General features: G+C 50.1%; 6 protein-coding genes across 6 annotated transcripts; all 6 read right to left on the reverse strand.

Moving 5' to 3' along the window:
- Nucleotides 1-1,264: 1,264 nt before the first annotated feature.
- On the reverse strand, nt 1,265-2,269 carry TbgDal_VIII860 (ADP/ATP mitochondrial translocase, putative; the record flags this gene model as incomplete). Its single annotated transcript, XM_011777111.1, has 1 exon — nt 1,265-2,269. One exon carries the CDS (start codon nt 2,267-2,269, stop codon nt 1,265-1,267), a length of 1,005 nt encoding a protein of 334 aa, XP_011775413.1.
- A 1,215-nt stretch (nt 2,270-3,484) lies between these two features.
- On the reverse strand, nt 3,485-4,207 carry TbgDal_VIII870 (hypothetical protein, conserved; the record flags this gene model as incomplete). Its single annotated transcript, XM_011777112.1, has 1 exon — nt 3,485-4,207. One exon carries the CDS (start codon nt 4,205-4,207, stop codon nt 3,485-3,487), a length of 723 nt encoding a protein of 240 aa, XP_011775414.1.
- A 638-nt stretch (nt 4,208-4,845) lies between these two features.
- Nucleotides 4,846-5,676, reverse strand: TbgDal_VIII880 (60S ribosomal protein L7a, putative; the record flags this gene model as incomplete). Its single annotated transcript, XM_011777113.1, has 1 exon — nt 4,846-5,676. The coding sequence occupies one exon, from the start codon at nt 5,674-5,676 to the stop codon at nt 4,846-4,848; it is 831 nt and encodes a 276-aa protein (XP_011775415.1).
- A 255-nt stretch (nt 5,677-5,931) lies between these two features.
- TbgDal_VIII885 (60S ribosomal protein L7a, putative) lies at nt 5,932-6,762 on the reverse strand (the record flags this gene model as incomplete). Its single annotated transcript, XM_011777114.1, has 1 exon — nt 5,932-6,762. One exon carries the CDS (start codon nt 6,760-6,762, stop codon nt 5,932-5,934), a length of 831 nt encoding a protein of 276 aa, XP_011775416.1.
- Nucleotides 6,763-7,118: 356 nt separating this feature from the next.
- On the reverse strand, nt 7,119-8,207 carry TbgDal_VIII890 (hypothetical protein, conserved; the record flags this gene model as incomplete). The annotated part of the gene is made up of 1 exon (XM_011777115.1): nt 7,119-8,207. One exon carries the CDS (start codon nt 8,205-8,207, stop codon nt 7,119-7,121), a length of 1,089 nt encoding a protein of 362 aa, XP_011775417.1.
- A 532-nt stretch (nt 8,208-8,739) lies between these two features.
- Nucleotides 8,740-21,414, reverse strand: TbgDal_VIII900 (hypothetical protein, conserved; the record flags this gene model as incomplete). The annotated part of the gene is made up of 1 exon (XM_011777116.1): nt 8,740-21,414. The coding sequence occupies one exon, from the start codon at nt 21,412-21,414 to the stop codon at nt 8,740-8,742; it is 12,675 nt and encodes a 4,224-aa protein (XP_011775418.1).
- Nucleotides 21,415-21,458: the final 44 nt, after the last annotated feature.

Raw genomic sequence — 21,458 nt, forward strand, 5'->3', positions numbered from 1 at the left:
ACATGTCATTGCTCACGCTACACAGATATATCCATGCCTTGTACAACCAATTGCAGCGGCACTGGCGCCGTATGCATGTAAAGGCAATTACTGAGGGTACATTAATCGAGCAGAGTTAGTACAGAAAGAAAATGAAGAGGATTTTTTTGCAAACCTGGCAGAGTGATACGTAGAACAATATCGAAGGTGAGCTTCCACAGGAAGAAGGGACTACTAGACTACAACGGCGGGCACAGTAGTAGAAATTATAACAACAAAACCGGTGTTCAGGAGCGAACTGCAACGTCCCTGGGTTCTTTTGGCTTGCCACAACATGTGCTGGCTAATCGACTGCAGAGGACAAAAAATTATAATGGTAAAAGAAGGTATGCACTAACAGAGAAAAGAAGCGGAGACAAGGCGACGAAGAACAGAACAGGCACAGACCTCATGTACAAAAATAGAAAGAGAATCGCTGAGTAGAATTGAATGGTTGACTGTTGTTACCATCCATAGAAGATAGAGAAAGGGGCGCCGTAAGGCCGATAGTGTTTAATACGCGTAACCGCCACAAGGAGTGTAATAATCCTAACCGTACTTGTCCCCCACTATCATCTTCCCACTTGTGGTCCCATCACAGACACCACACTCAACCAACACAAGGCGATGAAAGGAACTGTAAGGGAAAGGGAACGCATTATTCCTCTCACTCGCTTGTACTCAACTAGCTGATGCGCTCGCAATTCCCACTTCCTCCTCATCTTATACTCGCTTCACAGCTGCATAACTCCCTTTGAATTGGGCCTCAGCACAGGACCCATCACACACAAGCAGACACATGACCCCGTTTTCACACAGACAGACACACGCATACACAACTTTGCTGTTTCCAGCAACTCTCCAAGCTGGTAGCCGGGTTTTGTGGGTTGGACATCAACTGAACCGATATATTCTCGGCGGACCACCAACGTAAGGCAACTGGGTGTTGACACAGTAGCTGCACAAAGGGAAATAAAGTGACAGACGTATAAATATCAGTTGTATGCACTTCCTGTCATAAACTCCTCAAATGCAAACAGCAACGCGCACGACAAAGATGGATCTGCTCCATACCTTTCAACTTAACTCAACTCTCACCGTCAAATAAGCTACCTCCATTGGAAACCCTGCGCAGACACAAACACAAACAACTAAAGGGGCACACCAACTACACATTAACTGGCAACCGGCATCGTCACTACATCCGCAGTAAGCGCTGAAAAGCAGGCAGCATGGTCCAAAGATTTCAGGCAGCCGGTAAAAACCACATATAGAGTGACGATATATAAACCATGCGCACCATCGTGAACGCAGCCCCACGATAAAATCCGGCGATCCCCTCCGTCGAAAGTATGTGATGGAAGCAGTGCCGTGCCGAAGCATAGCGAAGCCCGTCCATCGTAACCGCGATCATCATACGGCGCCTCATCGTGTCGAGGGGATGCAAACCTAATGTCGATACTGCCGAGACACCGACACCTGCGCCCACTTGCACCACAGTCGCCGTGTAACCCTCGGGCTCGGATGGTAGTCGCGAGAGAACCTGCTGCGTCAAGCCCGTGTACATGACGCCGTATATTATACTTCCGGTTACATAGAGGCCAAAACCCGCGTAAAGGAGATGTGGGGCCTCACTAAACACAGATTGGGCAAAGAAGGCCAAACTGTGGCGATAATCATAAAGATCACACGGACTACGCCTCAAATCCACCGCAAGGCGGAAACGTGCAAACTCCAGCGGGTATGACACCGCAGAAACAGCCAACGCGCCGCATAGAATTGATGCATATGTGGCGGCCGAATGCCCGAATGGGAAAGCCCGTGGGAAATTGTTGTATACCCACATCTGCATCGGGCCCCCAAGAAGCATGTGCGCAGCGGTAACGGGAAGCAACGACCCTACTTGAACAAGATTACCACGCCAGAAACTACGAATCCCCTCGATAGAATGAATGCAACGGAAGCAGTGCCATGAACTGCGGAAAGTACGATCAAGAACACCCGTGCGCTGCAGTTCCTTCTGGCACTGCATAACAAACTTAATACGATCAAGTGGAGCGACTATAGTACATAAGCAACACTTCTGAACACACGCCACCTGGAGGGACTGCACCGATATGTTGTCAGATGGATCGTTACTAAAGTCGTTGGGTGCCTCAGACTCCATCCCATTATCCAGAGGAAGTGGATCCCCCAATGCACGTTTCGCCTGCCGCTGGAGCCCGGGCTCCTCACCATCGCCACCAACCATGGAGGACTAAGAGGCCTTCGACTAAACCAGTGGAAGACGAATGAAAAGTGAAGTAGTGACAGAGCCTCAAAGGGAAGACATTGAACTAAAAAGCAACGACGAAGTCAAGGCGAGAACCCATTTCTTCCGGTCGCGCTAGGAAACGGCTTCCCTTTCTTCACCCTCTTCAGAAACATCAGGGGAATACCGTGGGGATCTACACTGCCAATTGAATACATGCACATCACCCCCTGCTGTTCTACCACTCACAACCTGACGCTCGACGAAACACGGGATCCCACTCTGGAGACAGAAAATGGGGATGAAAATGAGTGGGAGATGAAGGAATCCGAGGTTCCACCATTTGTTCCGTTGCTCCGTCTCCGCGAGCGCGTGTCTGTGCACCTCACACACTCTGTCCCTCTGCTCATAGCCCCGCATTCGTCTCGCCGACAAGCTTCACCATGTGATGTTGCAGCGCCCCTCCACTTTCAACACCAGTAAGCTCCAACCACTTCCACTATTCACACCTTTTGTACCAAGCACTACCAAATGGAAGATGCGGCGCCAGCAGGTGCGAAGAAGATGATATGAAGAGCAGACAAAACAAAATAACGTACGGACAAGGCAGTGGAGTAGTTTGGAGAGCCCGAGGGGGGGGAGACTGCAGGGCGAGTGTCAATGCACATCATCACATAGGGAAACAGCGAGGGGAAATTAAAACAGCACCAACTACAATCTCCACGGAGGGGAAGGAAGCTTTCACCCGAGTAACGGGTACTCGAAAAAACCAAACAAAGCACAAGTGCACAACACCTTTTCCTCACCAGTATATGCGACCCCCACTCATTTGTTCCCGTCAATACGTGTGAAAAGGCCCCTGCAGCAAACCAATGTGACACCTTAAGATAATAGCAAAAGCTGAAAAACGCCGATATGAAGGTAACTGTAAAATAATTTGAAGGGGCGAACAAAGGGCAACCCGGCAGCAAGAACGGAAGAACAGAAAAACATAACAGTAAACGAGACCCACAGCAGGGTACACCAAACACAAAGAATGTGCTTCATTAAGGGACTTTCGGCACACCACAGTCCGTCGTGAAGGAACAAAAAAGCAAAAAAGACCGCATAAGGCATGGAGATCAAGGGTAAGCAAAAAGTTTTTGGCGTGGCCACGCACAAAACCCATCACCGGCCATTTTCCCCTCCCCCCTCGCCGTACCTGTCCTTCTCTAATCATTTTTCAGCGTTTTTTTTCGCCTGCCGTTTTTTGTATATCATGACGCCCATCAAAACTGCCATAGCTACCACCAGAATGCCGAAAAGGGACAAAAAGCATTTATCACCGGCCAACTGCCTGAAAAACCATCGTACATCCCGCCCTGCTCTATCCAACTGTCCCTGCAGCTCCTCCAAACCCTCATCGACCTGATACATCTGCTCGGTCTGCCGCTGCAGAGCCTGAAGGGTTTCCTGCCCCGTTTCTTCCGTCATAATCATCACCTTCTCCGTCCGCTGCAGGGAGACAAGCATGTCCTTCTGAACGTTCACTGCAGCTTCAAGTACCTGCTGCGAGTCCTGAAATCCCGACCCATCCGCCCCACCAGGGCCTAAGAGCTCCTCCTCCCGCCTTTCGGCATGTGTCTTCTCTAGCGCTACTTTGGTGTGCTTGGCGTAGACATGCTTCTTTATTTCAGCGTCAAGCACACGAATCTTCTCCTCAGCAGCCCTGCAAACCTTCTCGTAGTGTGACCGCACAGCGGCATCCTCCGTCCGCCGTAGCTCGTCATTTAGCATTTCCACTTTGCTGCGTGCCTCCCGCATGACAGGTTTCGCCGATAACTCTGCCTGTTTCTTGTCTAGGGTTGTTGAAGCATTGAAGATGGAGTCAGAAGCGTTCACAAGCTTCTCCAGGGCTTCCTCCACCTCACCCACTAGCTCCTCAACTTTGGACGTCATCTGCTTCCTTACCTCTTACCTCAACTATTCTTAATAGTCTCCTGGCGCCTCACACACAAACCCCGTACACGAGTTAAGTGCCTGTAGTTGGCACACTGCGCCTCCGGTACGGGAAAACGGCGAAGGCTAAGCGCACTCTCCACCCCCACCAAACCTCAAATCACTTCTTCCCCAGCAAGCCCCCTGTTTCGCTATTGTCTTCTGATTGTTGATATCTGTTTTCGCCACCCTCTGTGCTTCTCCTCAATTAGAAGACGACGAAACGTGTCAGTCTACGTTTTTAGAAAATGGAGAGGATCAGTCAATTTTTTTTTTTTGAGTGCTCTACACGCCCTTCAAGTCCTACGCGCCCGCCAAGCTTTTGCAGAGGGCCAACCCGACTGAGGAGAACTACTCACTATACTGAATTCAATGTCCGAAGGTGTGCCAACGTGAAATAAATAAAAGGGGGAGAACGATATTTCAAATGCGTGTGAAGTTGATCGGAAGGAAGGTAAGAGAAACACTAAACGACCAAAATGCAGTTACCGAAGAACGGACTTCGCTCAGCCGTGCACGGCTGATAGAATCATAAAATTTTTAACGAAAAATAGAAAAAAAAATGAGTAGGATTGTAAGTCCCAACTGAAGGCAGATTACTAAGCGGCTTTAGCGGCGGCATCATTTCCAGCAGTGCGAGCACGCTTCTTGCGCAGTTCAGCGCGAGACCGGAGCGACAGCTGCAGACCTCCCCATTGGCGACGGATAACGTCACTGCGAGCAAGGAAGCGGGCATTCACAGAGCGAGTAAGGTTCTTCAGCGCAGCCTGGTCCTCCGCGTTGACGTCAGTAAAGGCAACACACGTGGCGGTTTTGCGACCAATCGCATCACCCAGGCGTGCCTTGTCCTTCACGATGGCGTACGGAATCTTGTTGGCGCGGCACAGAGTCGGCATCCATAACACCAACTCAATAGGATCCACGTTGTTGGCGATGAGCACAAGGCGCGCCGTCTTCTTTTCAATTGTGCGCGTCACCTCCTGCAGACCACTCACAACGCAGAGAGGGGCTTTCGTTGACACGGTCCCCTTGGGGTTCTTCTTCTTTTCCTCTGCAACTTTTGTCAAACGATCCCTACGCGCCTTTCGGGTTTCCGGGGCGTACTTCTTAACCAACTTCAGCAGCTCGTTGCGACTGGAGCGGTCAAGCACCTTTGTGAATTGGTTCAGCGCCGGGGGTACCTTCAAGCGTCGCTGTAGCACGCGCTTCTTACGCTGCATCGTCACGAACGTGGGCCACCGCATGAATCGTGAAAGGTCACGAGCATAAGGGACATCACGCCCGATACCAAAATCCTTCGGGCGCGCCACGAAGGGTGATGGTGCTGCAGCAGAAGCCTTTGCCTTTTTCTGGGTAACCTCAGGTTTCTTGTACGGGACCCCAGCCTTTTTGGTGGGCTTTACAGCCTTCTTCACCTCCTTGCCGGCCATTTTCTTCACTTACAATCCACTATGTTAATTCAATGAAAGGAGAGGCGAAATGGATATTTTTGTCAATGTTCAAGCGAGTGGCACCGCACACTACCTCCTCAGCCAAATTTACACTGCAACAGAAAGTGGCAGCATCGGATAGATCAGCCCAGCATCACATGTTCAAAGGAAAAAAATAGAAAGTAGCACGTACACACACACAACGTAGTAAATGCCAGAATACAGGACAGATGAAAAGCGGCGGGGCACCAACTACTAAGCGGCTTTAGCGGCGGCATCATTTCCAGCAGTGCGAGCACGCTTCTTGCGCAGTTCAGCGCGAGACCGGAGCGACAGCTGCAGACCTCCCCATTGGCGACGGATAACGTCACTGCGAGCAAGGAAGCGGGCATTCACAGAGCGAGTAAGGTTCTTCAGCGCAGCCTGGTCCTCCGCGTTGACGTCAGTAAAGGCAACACACGTGGCGGTTTTGCGACCAATCGCATCACCCAGGCGTGCCTTGTCCTTCACGATGGCGTACGGAATCTTGTTGGCGCGGCACAGAGTCGGCATCCATAACACCAACTCAATAGGATCCACGTTGTTGGCGATGAGCACAAGGCGCGCCGTCTTCTTTTCAATTGTGCGCGTCACCTCCTGCAGACCACTCACAACGCAGAGAGGGGCTTTCGTTGACACGGTCCCCTTGGGGTTCTTCTTCTTTTCCTCTGCAACTTTTGTCAAACGATCCCTACGCGCCTTTCGGGTTTCCGGGGCGTACTTCTTAACCAACTTCAGCAGCTCGTTGCGACTGGAGCGGTCAAGCACCTTTGTGAATTGGTTCAGCGCCGGGGGTACCTTCAAGCGTCGCTGTAGCACGCGCTTCTTACGCTGCATCGTCACGAACGTGGGCCACCGCATGAATCGTGAAAGGTCACGAGCATAAGGGACATCACGCCCGATACCAAAATCCTTCGGGCGCGCCACGAAGGGTGATGGTGCTGCAGCAGAAGCCTTTGCCTTTTTCTGGGTAACCTCAGGTTTCTTGTACGGGACCCCAGCCTTTTTGGTGGGCTTTACAGCCTTCTTCACCTCCTTGCCGGCCATTGTGGAGTACTATCGTTTCCCGAAAAAGGAGTAACGGAAGTGAGGGGTTAGTAAACAAACCTCTAACAGAAAGCGGCTCAGTGGTGGGCAAACACACGGAGCAATGTGAACAGAGAGCGTGAAAATGATGTGTATATACCGACAACGAACTATTTGTACAGAAAAGCAAAAACTGCTGTGATTTTGAGTTAGAAACCCTAACACGTTGAACTAGCGAAAAAAACATTTTTTTAACACCTTTGCTTCATTGGTGCTTAGGATCACACTCCCTAAACATGTAACCCCTACGACCTTTGATTCCATGCACACGGCTGTGCCTCTTCCCTTGACACATGTCCCCATCTGTGTTTACCTTCTTAATCACGACCGTTGGGTCTACTAACGATATCCCGCATATTTTGCCCGGGAGATCCGTTGGAAACTAACAACCGTAGGCCACAGTTTTCTACCTTAGCACTCGCGACATTGTCATCCTTACCCGTGCCATCACCGTTTGTATCACAGCTCCAGAACTGCATCTCCACATCTCTCTCTATCCTCCTCTTCTCTCGTTCGAGGAAGTATCGGAACACGCGCTGAAAGGCAGATTGCTCACCCTCACCGTAGAGGTCAGCCTCATCGCTGCTAAAACTTAGCGTGTCCTCGTCAGAAACGAAGTGGGCGTCGTCTCGTGTGCCCCTGTCTGTGCCCCTGCTATGGTTCCTTTGTAGTGAAGAATCTGTTTCAGAGGTTTTGCCGAGGCTATCGTTATTGGGGAATTTCCCGGTGTGACCGCCACCCCCTCCCCAGGACTCGTTAAACACCTCGTCATTATTATACGATAAACTAAACCCACTCTCGATTTCAAGCTTATTGCGCCGTCGCAACTCCTTACGTATGTAGTGCCCCCTCCCCTGCCGCCCAGGCGGGAAAAGACAGAGCTCCTGCGTATTGAGGTTCATGAATCGTACCACCCCGGAAGTGGTACGACACAATACCCATCCATCAGGTACGTCATCGACCAAAAGCATCTCTTCGATCATGATCAGGAGGTCGTCATCACGCGGGGAGCGCAGCCCAACGCTACAGCGAAACTCTGCTATGTCCCCCACCGATAACATGGTGGCGGCACCTCCATCGCCGCATCTGCTTCCCTCCGCGTCGCTACCGCCGTCACCGTCCTCGTCTCCGTCAACTTCCTCCTCGATGCGCGTGATCACCACGCATGGTGGTGGAGCATCACACCCTTTCCACCGCCTAAAGCCAGAAAACTTACGCTCCGCTCGCTTGCGGGCCGCTCGCCGCCATCTTGCTAAGAAGAGCCTCGTGCGTAAAACCGCCGCATACGCTATGAGACATACGCCACCACCCAGCCAAGGAACCCACTGCGGAACAGTTGACAGCACTGCGCGCCTTGCATCTGAGAGCGTCTCCGCCTCGTAGAGGTCGTGCCACAGTTTCTGCATTACGACAGTGCAGCCGCGCCACCCGCGGCCCAGTGGAAAGTAGCAGTGACAATATGGGTGCGCAGCTAATAGAAGCGAAAATCGGTGGGAGCTATAAAGAGGAAAGCAGAACAATGCTCACACAAATCCTCCCCTGTTGTAAATCTAAGAGGTAGCAGGGAAAAAATCATACAGTTATTGAAGCGATGCGGAAACGGTTCGAAGAAAAAACAATTAACGAAGACATCTACCAACTTTTATATGCAGATACATGACCACAGCCATGAAAACATCGGCTCCCACACCGAGTCGCCGATCATTGACAATAACAGATACGAAAGAAAGATTTGCTATACATATCCGACGGGAAATAATGGAATACCCTCCTCGAGGGAGCCAACCTGAGACAACAATGAAAGAAAAAAAGAGACAGCAAACGAACGCACGCCCTCATTGTCAAGTTTCACGGCGCCACGACTACGTTCACGAAGCAACGCGTCACAGGCATTCACCACAACTATTCAAAAAAAAAAATGAGTCAACCCACCCTCGGTCACGATACGGCTATAAAGAACCCCAAGCTGTCACCAAGGGTGTCCACCACAGGACCACTGGACGCCAATGCTTTACGCCCACCTCCTCTGCCGCCCGGTGGTCTTTGCCCCACAGATCGCGGGGGTGTCGCGTTTAACTCCGACCGTTCACAAGCCGGTACTGTGACGTACAGTGGTAGTTCGAATAGGGGCTGCCACACGCGGTTGGTTGCCTCGTCGGGCTTATCGTCGGGATTCAGGGGGTGACTCACAGCCCACTGTAGATCTAGTCCAACCACCGGCACAGTGGCGACGGACCGTTTTACCACGTCGCAAACCTGAGGGGGTTCAGGTTCTGTCAAGAAAAGAACGCTATTACACATCGCACTGCCCTCCTGGCGTGGCTCAGAGCCCTTCTTCCCTGAACGCAGGTCCCACAGTACGCCACTCGGCTGTCGCGAAGCACAGTCTGTAAAATCGCTCTGATATCGAACGGCGATAACGATATCCATATCATGCTTGCTGGCACCTACCTCCTTGTTCCATCTCATTTCACATGGCTTCCAACCGGCCTGTATCGATACCTCCCGCTCCAATTGCCGCGAGGGCGCAGCACCAACGAGGAGGACGTCGTCGTGAAGGAGCATGTAGCGCCGTGTCACTACCAAAACCGCCTCAATGTGGCTCAGCAAATCACCCTTCCGCTCCAACGCATCTGCCAAGAGTATATTGAGCAGGAGCTTTGGATACTGCAACGCAGGCAGCCATACACTGAGAACGGACCCGGGCTGCCATCCCCTGAACTGCGCTGTCGCAACTCGCAGCCGTGAGGATAACTCTTTGTGCTGGGCGCGTTCCAATGCCCTGACAGTTTCCTCTCCATAGACCCCCTCCCACACAAGCAGTAACGATACAGCCGAATTTGACTCAAAGTCTTCATGGGGCTCCGTTTGAGAAGCACCATCTACCCCACCCTGTGAGCATAATGGTCCATCTGAGGTGCTAAACAGCGGATCAGCCCTCGTAGAGAAAGGAACACCACAAAGGCTTCTCCGCAAGGCACTACTTGCCATGCTTCGGTATGTCACAATCGTGTGGTCGTCTCCACAAAGATGGAGGAAACTTTTGTCGGAACGACGCAGAGTCGCCATGAAGACCTCATCAGTTGGCTTCTCCCTGAGAAGCTCGTCCAGTGCAGTGCTGTAGCACAAACGCCCGTCATCCCTCAGCATCAACAGGGGACCACGCTCGTACAGCATGTTTTCAATTAGCAAACAACCTTGATGTCTTTCGCTTCGAGATGTGTACACGAGGTAGGCCACTTTATTAAAGAGACGGTACAGCCGCTCACTAATTGACCTCCTCTGCAAGGTTGCGCTCTTCAGCTCCGTACTTGACACAGTGTGGGTTGCGGCGTGTAAAGTAGTGGATGGGTGCCTCTTGGATGACGGCTCCTCCTCCTGTGGGTCATCTAGCTGTTTGAGCGAAACGAGACGCAGGATGAGAAGAAGATCATCAGTGTTGATGTCCGTCCGATACAAATCAGTGAATACGTTGTCAAGTCCCCTATCCTCCACAAGAGCACGCTGGACAGCACCCCCAGCACTGATTCCGGCGTGTAGCTCGAGGACATAGCCCAACGGCGTAACCATGGTGTTGCCCCGGTCGCCTCTCTTGCAGGAGTCCAAGTGACTGCAACTGACCCCCGATTTGGTACATTCCCTCTCAAGAAGAAGTGTCACACCCTCTCTTTTCCACGGTGGAGCAAACACCTTCCCCCCAATGACGGAAAGCAACTGGTGCCGCGGTGACACCGAATCCACTACTACGGGAAAGCACCACTCCTGCATGGCGCGAACCACGTTATTCCGTACCATATTAGGGGCGCCCCTAACAGTGCAACACAGTACAACAGGTGTGCGTGTCGAGTGGCCACCACCCCGGAGTAGACCCCATATCCCGTACCGCCATAAGGCAGAGAACCTGCTTGAAATTGCTTGCAGGAATGACGCCTCCTCAGACACGCCAGCTGGCGGCACAAACACGGCCATAACGCAGTGGCCACGCACAACGTGGGTAGGAGGTTGTTGAAATGAATGACTGACATAACCCACAAGCTGATCCAAGTCCCTTACATTGGTTACGGTGAGGTACTGAAAGAAGAAACTAGCCGAGTTCGCACGCTGCCTAACATAACCGACCAATTCATGTGTGTTGGCTCCCTTCAGAAGCAATGGAATCGATGTGTTCCCGGAAAACTGCCACCATTCTTCACTATACCGCAGATTAGTGCACTGACTGTCAAGGGAGTCGTATATGGACAAACCCCCCTCTTCCGTGACTTTCTTCTTCACCGATGTGAAAAACGCGGCATAGAGGTCAGAAGCAACCGCATCGCATGCCCTGTGGTTCAGCAGCATCCACTGTTGAAAAAGGAAACGGATTAATTCTTCACCAGCTTTCAACACCCATGAAGTATTTGTATCCTTAACGAAGAGCGTGCTCTCCAAACTCAGACCGCTCTCGGTGTCATCAAGCGTGGAGTTATCACGGGCAATACTATTTAGCAACGGATCCATTGATGATTCGTACAGGTTCCTTACTGTCTGCTTATCAGCAGCAATATTTTGCCGAGTGAGCAGCCGGTTCAGTACATCGTATTGTTGGGAAGTGAGAAAGGTGATGTGGGAAGAATACAGCACACCCGAGTGAGCCAACATAAAGCCGCAGCTGTGCACCACGGTGGACAGAATATACCATGCGAAGATGCCACGCAGTTCCATGGGCCAGCCGGAAGCCATCACATCCACAAGGCTCTCAACGAAGTTTACCGTTGCATAAAAGTCTCTCTGTGGTGGTGGTAGCTTGTCAAAAGTTCCAGGTGATATGCGACGCACGTAGGCACTCGACAAGTTTGTTGCACCCACAATGAACGGTTCCAGCATGCGCCATTCCCACAACCTTCCTAATATCTCTTTCTCTATGACACGTACAGCCCGCTCCGCCGCTTGAATCCCCCGTTTAAGTCCCTCCCACAAAGAGGCCAGTGGTTTTTGCACGCTTTTGTTGTGCGCCTCGATGCGTAGCACAGTCATGTGGAGGGTGTGCAACTCGCGAAGAAGGAAATCAAGTCGTTCGAGCTCGCCGTTGTTGTTCCCAGCCAGCTCGTCAAGGTCACCGCTTAACATCTCTCTGACCTCTGGTAGCGTTACACGAAAGGCACAGAGTGCGTCATTGTCCTGCTTGTCGCGCACACTAAAGACATTCTCCACCAATGGTCTTGCGTACGCCGTCGGGCACCCTAAGAGTATCGTGTGAACTCCCTCCTCTATCCGACGCGGACTGGGAATGTTGACGACCGTAGTGTAGCAACGCGTGGCAGCCTTAGCTTCTTCGTGTAGCATAACCGCAGGAGAAACACAAACCATGAGAAAACTGGGCTTTACAGGCACTTCCTGCCCAAATAGTGTACACCTCAAGTTACGCTTTTGCAGCGCCGCCTGCGGTAACGCCTTCAGCAACAACAGTAGAGGTCGCAAACGCTCCAGCACAGAAGGGGCATGCACGTCACATATGAGTAGACCGATCCCCGAACTAGCTGCCCTAACCACCTCGTCGCAGAAGTCCTTCTGCATTACGGAAACAACGACGCAGTCACCGCAGATGAACGCCAGACAGCGGCCCAAAACCTCTTCAAAAACGTTTGTTACACCGCAAAAGATCGGGCAGTTGGAAAAGATCTTCTGGAGCAATCCTGCGATGCATTGTCGTTCATAGGCAGAACATGCCGATAGAAGCAAACTTTCGACCGTCTCGTCGACGCTAGGAAACAGCAGTGAAGCTGCGGGGTCCTCCAAATCCGCCGGGGCCTGGATACCCCAATCACAAAGAAGTGAGTACAGAGCTTTGTGGCAGGACCGTTGCACCTCAAGTGGTAAAGAGGCAAAAAACGCAAAATGAGCAGCAACCATAATAACGGCACCCTCACCCTTTGCCATCTCGTTGCACTGCGCCGCAGTTTTGCCTGGTGTATGGAACAAGGAAAACCTATCCAGAGCGTCCGTTATAAATTCAAGGGATTTTTGGCGCTTCGTCATATCCACTACCGTCGTTTCTAGGCCCTGGCTCTTCTCATCTACGTTGTTAACTTCCTGTTCAACACATTCAATTTTCCTTCTGGACTCGGAGACGCCACACCCCGCTTCGTTCTTTCTATCTTCAATAGTTGTGTACTCAAGACGCAAGCTGTCTAATTCCATCTGTTCAATCTGCAGCTCCTTCTTCACCCGCACAGCCTCCATGACGGACAAAAGGTAATCCGACAAAGCATCAGCAAAGGGTGAAACATCGGTAAACCGTACACCGCGCAACGAGGAATGGACACTCGCAAGGGACTCGTACGACAAACTCTCATGATCCAAATCTCGGAGCCGGGCGATAAATTTGGATGCCGTCATGATGCTTCTACCGCGGTCCCACACATCTCTTGTCGACGTTGCACGAAGATCCTCCCCCAACACCCTACAGACAGCCTTTACAAGCAACACGCCCTTAGGCGAAGGCAAGCTGCTTGCATATTGCCTGATTTGCGCCGTCTTCATTGAACACAAACGAGCTTTTGTAGAGGAAAGACCATCGCTGATACTTTCCCTCTTTAGGCGAAGCGCGTTTTCCGCCGCGGTCACCAGCGGCAACAAGTCGCATGACTTCCTCTGCAAAAATTCCCACTCACTCTGATGCCGTGTGGCGCACTCCTTGGACCTCTCCAACCTAGCCACCAGCTCCCCACGGTGCTGGACAACGGTCACCTTCGTCTCCTCCGCCTCTTTACTTTTGTTGACGTACTCCTGCATTTTTGTGGGAATGGCGTTGAACAGATCGTCAACTCTAAGGGACTGAGAGACACAATGGCATATCCTAAACAAAGTCCCTCTAAGACGGTTAGCTAGTGTGGCGAACTCCTGCAACTGCTCAACAGAAATCTCGGTGTTTGTTCGTAGACAAAAAAATATGTCACATAGAAGCTGAGAGTAGGGACGTCCCAGTAGCGTCTCCGTATCCATAGGAACTCCCAAAAAGCAGGGTATGGACTCCACAGGTGCATCCTTTCCACGACCTTCTCCCCCTGGCGGTACATCCGCACTTTCGGCCCTCCCCGTTTCTGGTACGACAAATGTCGCCTTCTCGCTGCGGATCACCACATCGACATGTTCTCTCAGCATATCCGGGGCGTGCAGCACCACGGGAAGCATTTGCAGTACGAAAGGAATCACAGTGCCCAGACGCCTCATTTCCTCAAAGCTAACAAAATGTGCTACAATACTCAAACGGGAGGAAATGCGTTCCCGCAACTGCACCTCTTCCGCAGGAGTGAGTTTCCCACTTTGGCGTTGTATGCCCCGCCGTCCGTGTAATAGGTACAGCTGCTCTTCAACAGAAAACAGTTGCCTAACATTACCACCGCGCAGTGTGTAATAAAGAAGACTCAGTGGCCAAACCAGTGTTAGCACCTCATTAGGAACAAACACCACCATGCGACTCCCGCTACGGCAGGTGCCTTGCAGGATTTCAATGAGTTCTCGAGTAAACGAATTCTTCGCATCCGGAGCAACAAAATCAGACCGCAATGACCTCAAGTTCACGCCCCTTCCGGTGGCCCACACGTGCAGTGCTCGACGGATGCCAATGCCGTAGGCCCCAACAAGAGCAACATGAGAGCCTTCCTGTCTCAAACAATGGTGCACATCTGATATCAACGAAACCGTCCAATGTGGGGTGCAATTCACATGCGGCGCCCCCCCAACGGCTGCCTGCTGCTGTGCCTCCTTTGTGGACGGCGATTCCATACGCGACTTGCCCGTCGATATATAAGGTGATTCACTACGGATCTCATCGACAAGGGCAGGCGGCATCATCACGTCGTGCTTCTCCAGCCATTTCCTGATGACGTCGTGTCCCACTGATGGATACTCAAGGCTGTTCAACACCTCAGTTACGTAGGTTTCGTCAGCACCCTCGCGCTGGCGTGCGCCAGGGGAGTACCGCATGGTCTCCTTCGCCATCTTAAGAAGCTCAGCCATTAACTCTTCTCGGCGGCCTTCGCCAGCAATAAGAGGCATGAAAAACGTGTAAACCGAATGGTATATACCCTTTACGATACTCGCCTCATCTAACTGAGTGGAAAGAATACGCAACACCTTGTCCACAACCCTGAGAAGAACGTAAGGATAGGGTAACTGTGATTGATTGTCGGCCCTGTCATCAGAAAAACTCAGGAGAGACGTGTCTTCGAATGCACAAATCCCGTCGATGCTCGCCAGTGTACTCTTCAGCCGATCTAAACCCGAGTGGTTGTCCCCGAGCAGCGAATTTATGAAGTGGAAAGCCATACTCTGCGAGGCAATGAGAAAGTCGCCCACGCCCTTCAAAAACCCCTCTCCGCGCCGTACGCCCCTTGTTTTGCCAATAAGTTTCTCCACTTCATGCAGTATTTCATCCTCAATAAAATCTGGTATCATTATCCGAAGGACGCTGTTTTCCACCTCAGGTTCGTGAGGCGGTGTCGGTAACGAGGTTCCTACACATATAACATCCTTTATGGGCACGTAGCCCTTTGACGGTGTGCACAGAGCAGAGTAGTGGTCAATGAAAGCGAAGACACACATGGCTTGGGGATATCCCATTTCTCCAACGAGGTGGACATCATCAACACATAGCACTAACCTCTGCCCAGATGAAGGTACATATGTGTTGTGTTGGGAGCGAGAAAGACCCTGAAGCAATGCATCCTGTACATCTCCAGCGGTGCACGCTACCGTGTTGTGAACCAACTCATATGCCCACCGGCTGCTACACCGCATGTGATTTAAGAGAGTCGACTTCCCCTGACCCCGCTCCCCCACAAGCAGAACTGGCTGGCCCACCGCGGCCATATATTCTAAGTGCATTAGCGTCCGCTGTCGTGAACGCAAGGGGAAAAAGTACGTCCACGCGTGTTGTTTAAAGTTTACACCCGGATCCCTGGACGCCCACGGGGTAGGAAACCCAACATCACTAGCCTCCTTGCCCAATTTCTTCCACCCAAATGGTGTCGCAATATAGTTCAAAAGGTCGTCGTCTGGTGGAAATATAACATTCTCATCCACACCTATATGCTGTGCCACAGCTGTTAGGCCACTTTGCGACTTCTTAAACGCAACAATACCCGTAGAGATTTCGCTTACTTGCATGCATAACATAACCGACCAGCAGGTCGCAAAAACAGCGCACTGAGATGCGAAAACATCATCGCTTGAATGTTCGCCCTCCGCCTTGCCACACGATCGCGCAAACGCATACCATCGCTTGTAAAACCTGGAGCAGCGGCACACAACGCCGAACACATCTTCGTCTAAACTAGAAATCCTTGGCACTGCGCTCACGTCGAGCACAGCCTCGATAAGTGCCGATATTACAGGGAATGCCGCGCCTGGGCTACAGTTCGGATCGCTGTAGAGTTCATTTTTTAGCAAATCCTTCCATCCAGACGGCTCCGGCAGGGCATATATAGCCACCTCACTCACTATACGTGGATTGGCAGATTCTAAGGTAGTAACCACAGTGATAATGCGTGTTGACGAACCTTGTATAAAATCCGGGCCAGAGTACGACCGGACTCTTACATGCGCTGCGCTCTCCAAAAAAGTGGGTACATCCACCACGTTCGTGTGTTCCATCACAATCGTATGAGTCGATATCGGGTCCCACTTCCTAGCAATGGAAACAAGTAAACCAGGTCGGGATTCGTCGCCATACACTTCCGCCGAGCATAGAAGCCGGTGGGAAAGGACAATATAGTGCGTGTCCCCGACCCAACTCTTCCACAACGGGGTCTTCCCGGAATATGCAGACCCCACGAGCATGACGTTTTTGTTGAATTTCATGAAGTAGGTAAAACGTTCCAAACAACTATCGAACCCCAACTTTGACTTGAACTTCTCCAATACCTCCTCCAAGACGTGTCGCGGGATCCCAAGTGTGTGAACAACGTTCCACTCGAAGAGTTTCAGCAGTCGCTCGTCCGACTCAATAACGTGCCAAAACTGCCGCAAAAATGCCGAGCACAGACTTTCAGCCATTGTCCCCGTTTTGCAGTCAGCAGCGTCTCGAATTACCGACAAGAAACTCCTGCTCGTGAAGACAGCAGGCAACATCGCAACAAACTGGGAAAACATTGTGGCCAGTCTTTGCCCAATACTTGCGAAATGAGGCACCCCAAGTGCCTGGAGCGTACCCTGGGCGAGCAACCCTAGGTCCACAGAAGGTACATAAATCGGTCGAAAGGCAAGACTGAGAGCGGTGGGTATTTCATCGAGCTCACGTGTTGTGAGAACAACATGAAAGCACTCATGCCTGATGGCACATATAGAATTATCGCCTGCCTGAAACTCTACCGTTGACATACCACCGTCATTGTGTCTCTTTTCATTGCGACATGCTGACTCAACACCTTTGAGAAGCGCTGAGACTGAATCGGCTAACTCCCTGCCCAGAAGTTCAATGTCCTTTAGGCACAATATCACTCCCGCGCCCAAGCAACCACGTAAGGCACGCACAATGCCCTCGAATGGCAGAGTCGGATGGCATTGGAGGAACCAACAGAAGCGGCCCAAGTACTGTGCATAATATTCTAGCTCCGAGTTTTCGTTGTTCTTCCCGATAAGAATAGGGAAGGAAGATGCTCTTATCGACATAAGCATGCTGCACAATCCCTTCTCAACATACTCAGGAGTCAAAATGGGAATGTTATAGTCTCCAAAAAACTCCATACCGTAGGGTAACTGAAGGCCCATCATCTGTACAACAATTTTTCCGCCTTCCAGCAACGTTTGCACCATCGCTGTGGCTTTAAGATCCTCCAGCGTTTCAACACCGGATTTGCTGACCAGTCGCAGTTCATCCCGGTACCGTAAGAGAGAGGTAATGGCAGTACTAAGGATTCTCTGAACTCTGGCACCTAAGGTATCATCAGCAAGTCGTACATATTCTTCCAAAACATCTTTTGAACGGCGGGTATATGCGTTCATGCCTGCCGTGCCAGCAACAGAAACAGCCTCCCGCAGGTCATGGTGACAGATTGTGCGAAGAGCTACATCGATCACCTGTACGCATGAATCACCCAACCAAACCAAGGTATCCATGCGGTAATGATTTTCCACCGACATTTTTATTTCGTTGAGAAGTGAGGAACGTAACGTTCTGTCAAACGTTTTCATCCATTGTTCAACAGGTAGAGGTGATAACTCAATGGGGGTGTCCGTTCTAAGCACAGAACCATCAGTAGTAATAAACGACGTCACAACATTTCCCTCCAGATTAACGTCACAAACCCTGCTGTACAATGTTGTAAGATGGCGCTTCAGTTTTGTTGCGTTGTGAACGGACAAGAACGACAACAACGACTCATCATCCATGAGATAAAAACGTGGGAACACCTCCCGCTTCGCGTCAAGTGAAGATGCAAGAATTTTTCGAACATCACCTAAAATTGTACGAGCCAAAGTGACCTGGTCTTGTATATTCTCCTGCATCATGGCCGTAAAAAGAGTGTACTGAGCTTTCCGCAAAGTCGCTGCCAGTGACTTGAAAGTATCACTAGTAGATGACACCTTCTCACGCAATAATTTTAGGTCTCGAGGAGTGAGTCCTATAAAATCTTCGTCCGTTGTGGTTTCAAGGGTTATTCCAAACGGTAGCACCTCCTTCCACTCTTTCTCGACGTCCTCCCACGTTAGTAATGTCTCCTTCATTCGTTGCACAACAGAATCGAACTCCATTACGGAACTTATGGTATACTGGCTAAGATGTTCAACTTGACGTAAAGCACTTAACTCGTGTGAGAATGCTTCCAACTGTGAAGATATCGAGGTCCTGCATCTAGGCGAAAGAATGAGGGCATCATTGGATCCTTCGGCAACTTCAAAGACAAAGCGTGTTTTCTTCGCGTCACTCTTCATGCGCTCCAAAGTAGCCTCCGCCTCAAAATCTAAAAAAGCGGGGTCTACAATTAGTTTTATCTCGTCAAGGTGATCAATGATACCATTCTCAAGTAATTGCTTTAGTGTGACGTTAGAATCAATCTGAGTCGACTGCTTTCTGCCAAGCTGGAGAATCCTCCCTATCTCCTTCCAGTGATTTTTCCGCAAGCCAGGTGTTGATAAGTATGCCAAAAGAGTCTGCAGAGACTCGAAGTCTGCCAACACCTGTTCTTGCTGCCTCCCTAGACACACTAAACCCGGATATCCCCGTAGATTCCGAACTGAGGAATGAAGGAGCCTTCTGCATCGCTGGACTTCATCGATAGTTTTCTCACTGTTCAGGGCACTGAGAGGAATTATATAGTAATCCTTGACCCGAGTCGAATCAAAAACGCTGCACCAAAACTGTTCCAGAACGTCAAAAACACGCAACACGGGATGTACGTCATCAAATGTCTCGACAGTTTCGAGACCAAGTGACCTTTCGCAATAAAAGACGTGGTCAATTCCCTTGACGACGTCGTCAACAATAACTCGCAGCTCCTCACATGTTTGCGCACATATGTCACAAACATCAACACTGAGAAGTCCCAATAACTCAATCACACCATTACGGACCACAGTTATTTTACCATGCAAGTCATTGCGGTACTCAACTAACTGAACAACCAAAGCAGGTTTCCTCTCAGCGCAAGCCTTCTTCGCATTGTTTGTTAACACGAGAAGCTCGTTGGGACATCGCATGAGCTCTGCTGCTACTTCATATAGTTGAGAATCTGCTGGTATGAGAAGCTTTTCTAAGTAACTAAAGAACTCGACAGCCCTTCTGCAATCACCTGCCTCTATCTGCTTTGATAAATGTTCTGCATATGTAATATCAGATTGCAATTTCTCCAGCTCCTCAACACTGTTTGGAATTACCGATAACTGATCGTTGTAACTACGGCATTTCTCCAATGATGAGCGTATGAAAGACAAAATGTCTTTCTGAACCATGTTCAAAAAGCTTTTCAAGTAAGAAGACCATTGTTTTACGTACCATTTCTTCACATCAGTGCAGTTAATAGCAATGCAGCCGCAAAACACCACATCAGGTGATATTTTCCCCACTTCTAATATGGTCTCGCGAAGCAAATTCACATTGCTTACAACTTCTTCCTCCGAGCATTTGGTGAAGCACACTCCGTTTAGTGTCGGCATACGAGCAAACATCGAGTACTTCTCCGTTAAGTCCTCAACTACGGTACATGCTGCTCCTAGGTACCTTATTAGGGTTGCTTTTCCTGGAAAGCTGTCGTCGTCAAACAAATTTAGGGAGTGTCTCTCAAACTGAATCGTTCGCATAATAACAGTTTCCGGAGTAGGAAGGTTGTTTGCGCTGTCGAGTAATTCGTCCAGCAGATCAGCGATACCAAAATGAAGTTGAGCGAACGATGGAGAACTTGGTAAACCACAACCACCAACGACAAAATACACCTCAATAAGGGACATTTTCCGTGCCTTCAACGGTGTCACTATACGATCCCCACCAGTAGCGAAGAATGATACTAAATCATCAATTGCATCGGATATAAGAATCCTGATACGGTTGGTTAAAAATATACGTACCATCAAAAATACACGCCACAGTTCACTCTCTTTTAAATCATTCAAATCCATCGACAAAAGCGTACCTGCCTCGGGGATCGTGGTAAATAAAAGTTGTTCCACCTCCGTATAGAACTCAATCCTTATTCTGGTGAACGCCGCCCTCATAGAACATCCCAGCTGAGAAAGGAAATCATCCGCGTCTGTTCGCCAGTTGAAGGTGGTTGTGTTGAAAACAGCAAGCCTCTCAAAACGATCCGACCACAAGTGGTGTAACCTCACAAAAAAATCATTTTTCCCCTCAGACCATATAAGCGAGTGTTTTAGACAATAAAGGGAGTCGTTAAATGCTAAAAATCCCCCGTGGTCAGAGCCGTCATCCCGTCCATTGTCTTCTTCGAATCTTTTGATATCTTCATTGCGACAAACGAGGCGCAAGGGTGCCATTATCCTGCGGAAAAGGGAATTGAGATTCATATAATCATAAATAGCTTCGACACAGACCCTAATATACACCTGTTCAATCTCTTTCATTGTCCTTTCAACAACATCCCGATGGTCAGCAGTTGTTCCTTGAGTTGCTAATATGACTATTCGTCTCAAACAACCCGTTTCATGAGTTATACATCCTTTGGCTACATTCTCATATAAATCAATGAGCAATGATGTCCTAAAATCACGGCCACTTTTACCGGGGGTGCACAAAGCCTCCTCGCTAATCCCAACAGGAACTCGAACCGAACGTCTCTGCGATTGTAACTGTGACACTTGAATGTACTGCCTCTTTCCATCATAACAAAATGTTCCCACATATGGTGAGTAATGACAACCTATTCTCGAGCTAGGAGATGATGATGCCTTCTTCCATAAGCAAATCGCGTCGAAAAGATCGCTCTCCTTGAACTCAGGGAAGTGAAGAACTTCGGTTCGTCCCGTGTAGTCGGGCGCTATGCCAAACGAACCGAAGCCAAAAGTCTCACCAAACCCTGCATCCGTGGCAACAGTGATAAATGGTCGCGGAATACCATCTAGAAAATAGGCAAGGACCTTTTCAAAACGAATCTGTCCACCACAATCCCGCCTGTAATTCATACTATACAATCCCCTTATAACTTATGAATACTAGAACCCTCCAC

Source organism: Trypanosoma brucei, chromosome 8, assembly GCF_000210295.1.
Source record: "Trypanosoma brucei gambiense DAL972 chromosome 8, complete sequence".
Lineage (NCBI taxonomy): Eukaryota > Euglenozoa > Kinetoplastea > Trypanosomatida > Trypanosomatidae > Trypanosoma > Trypanosoma brucei.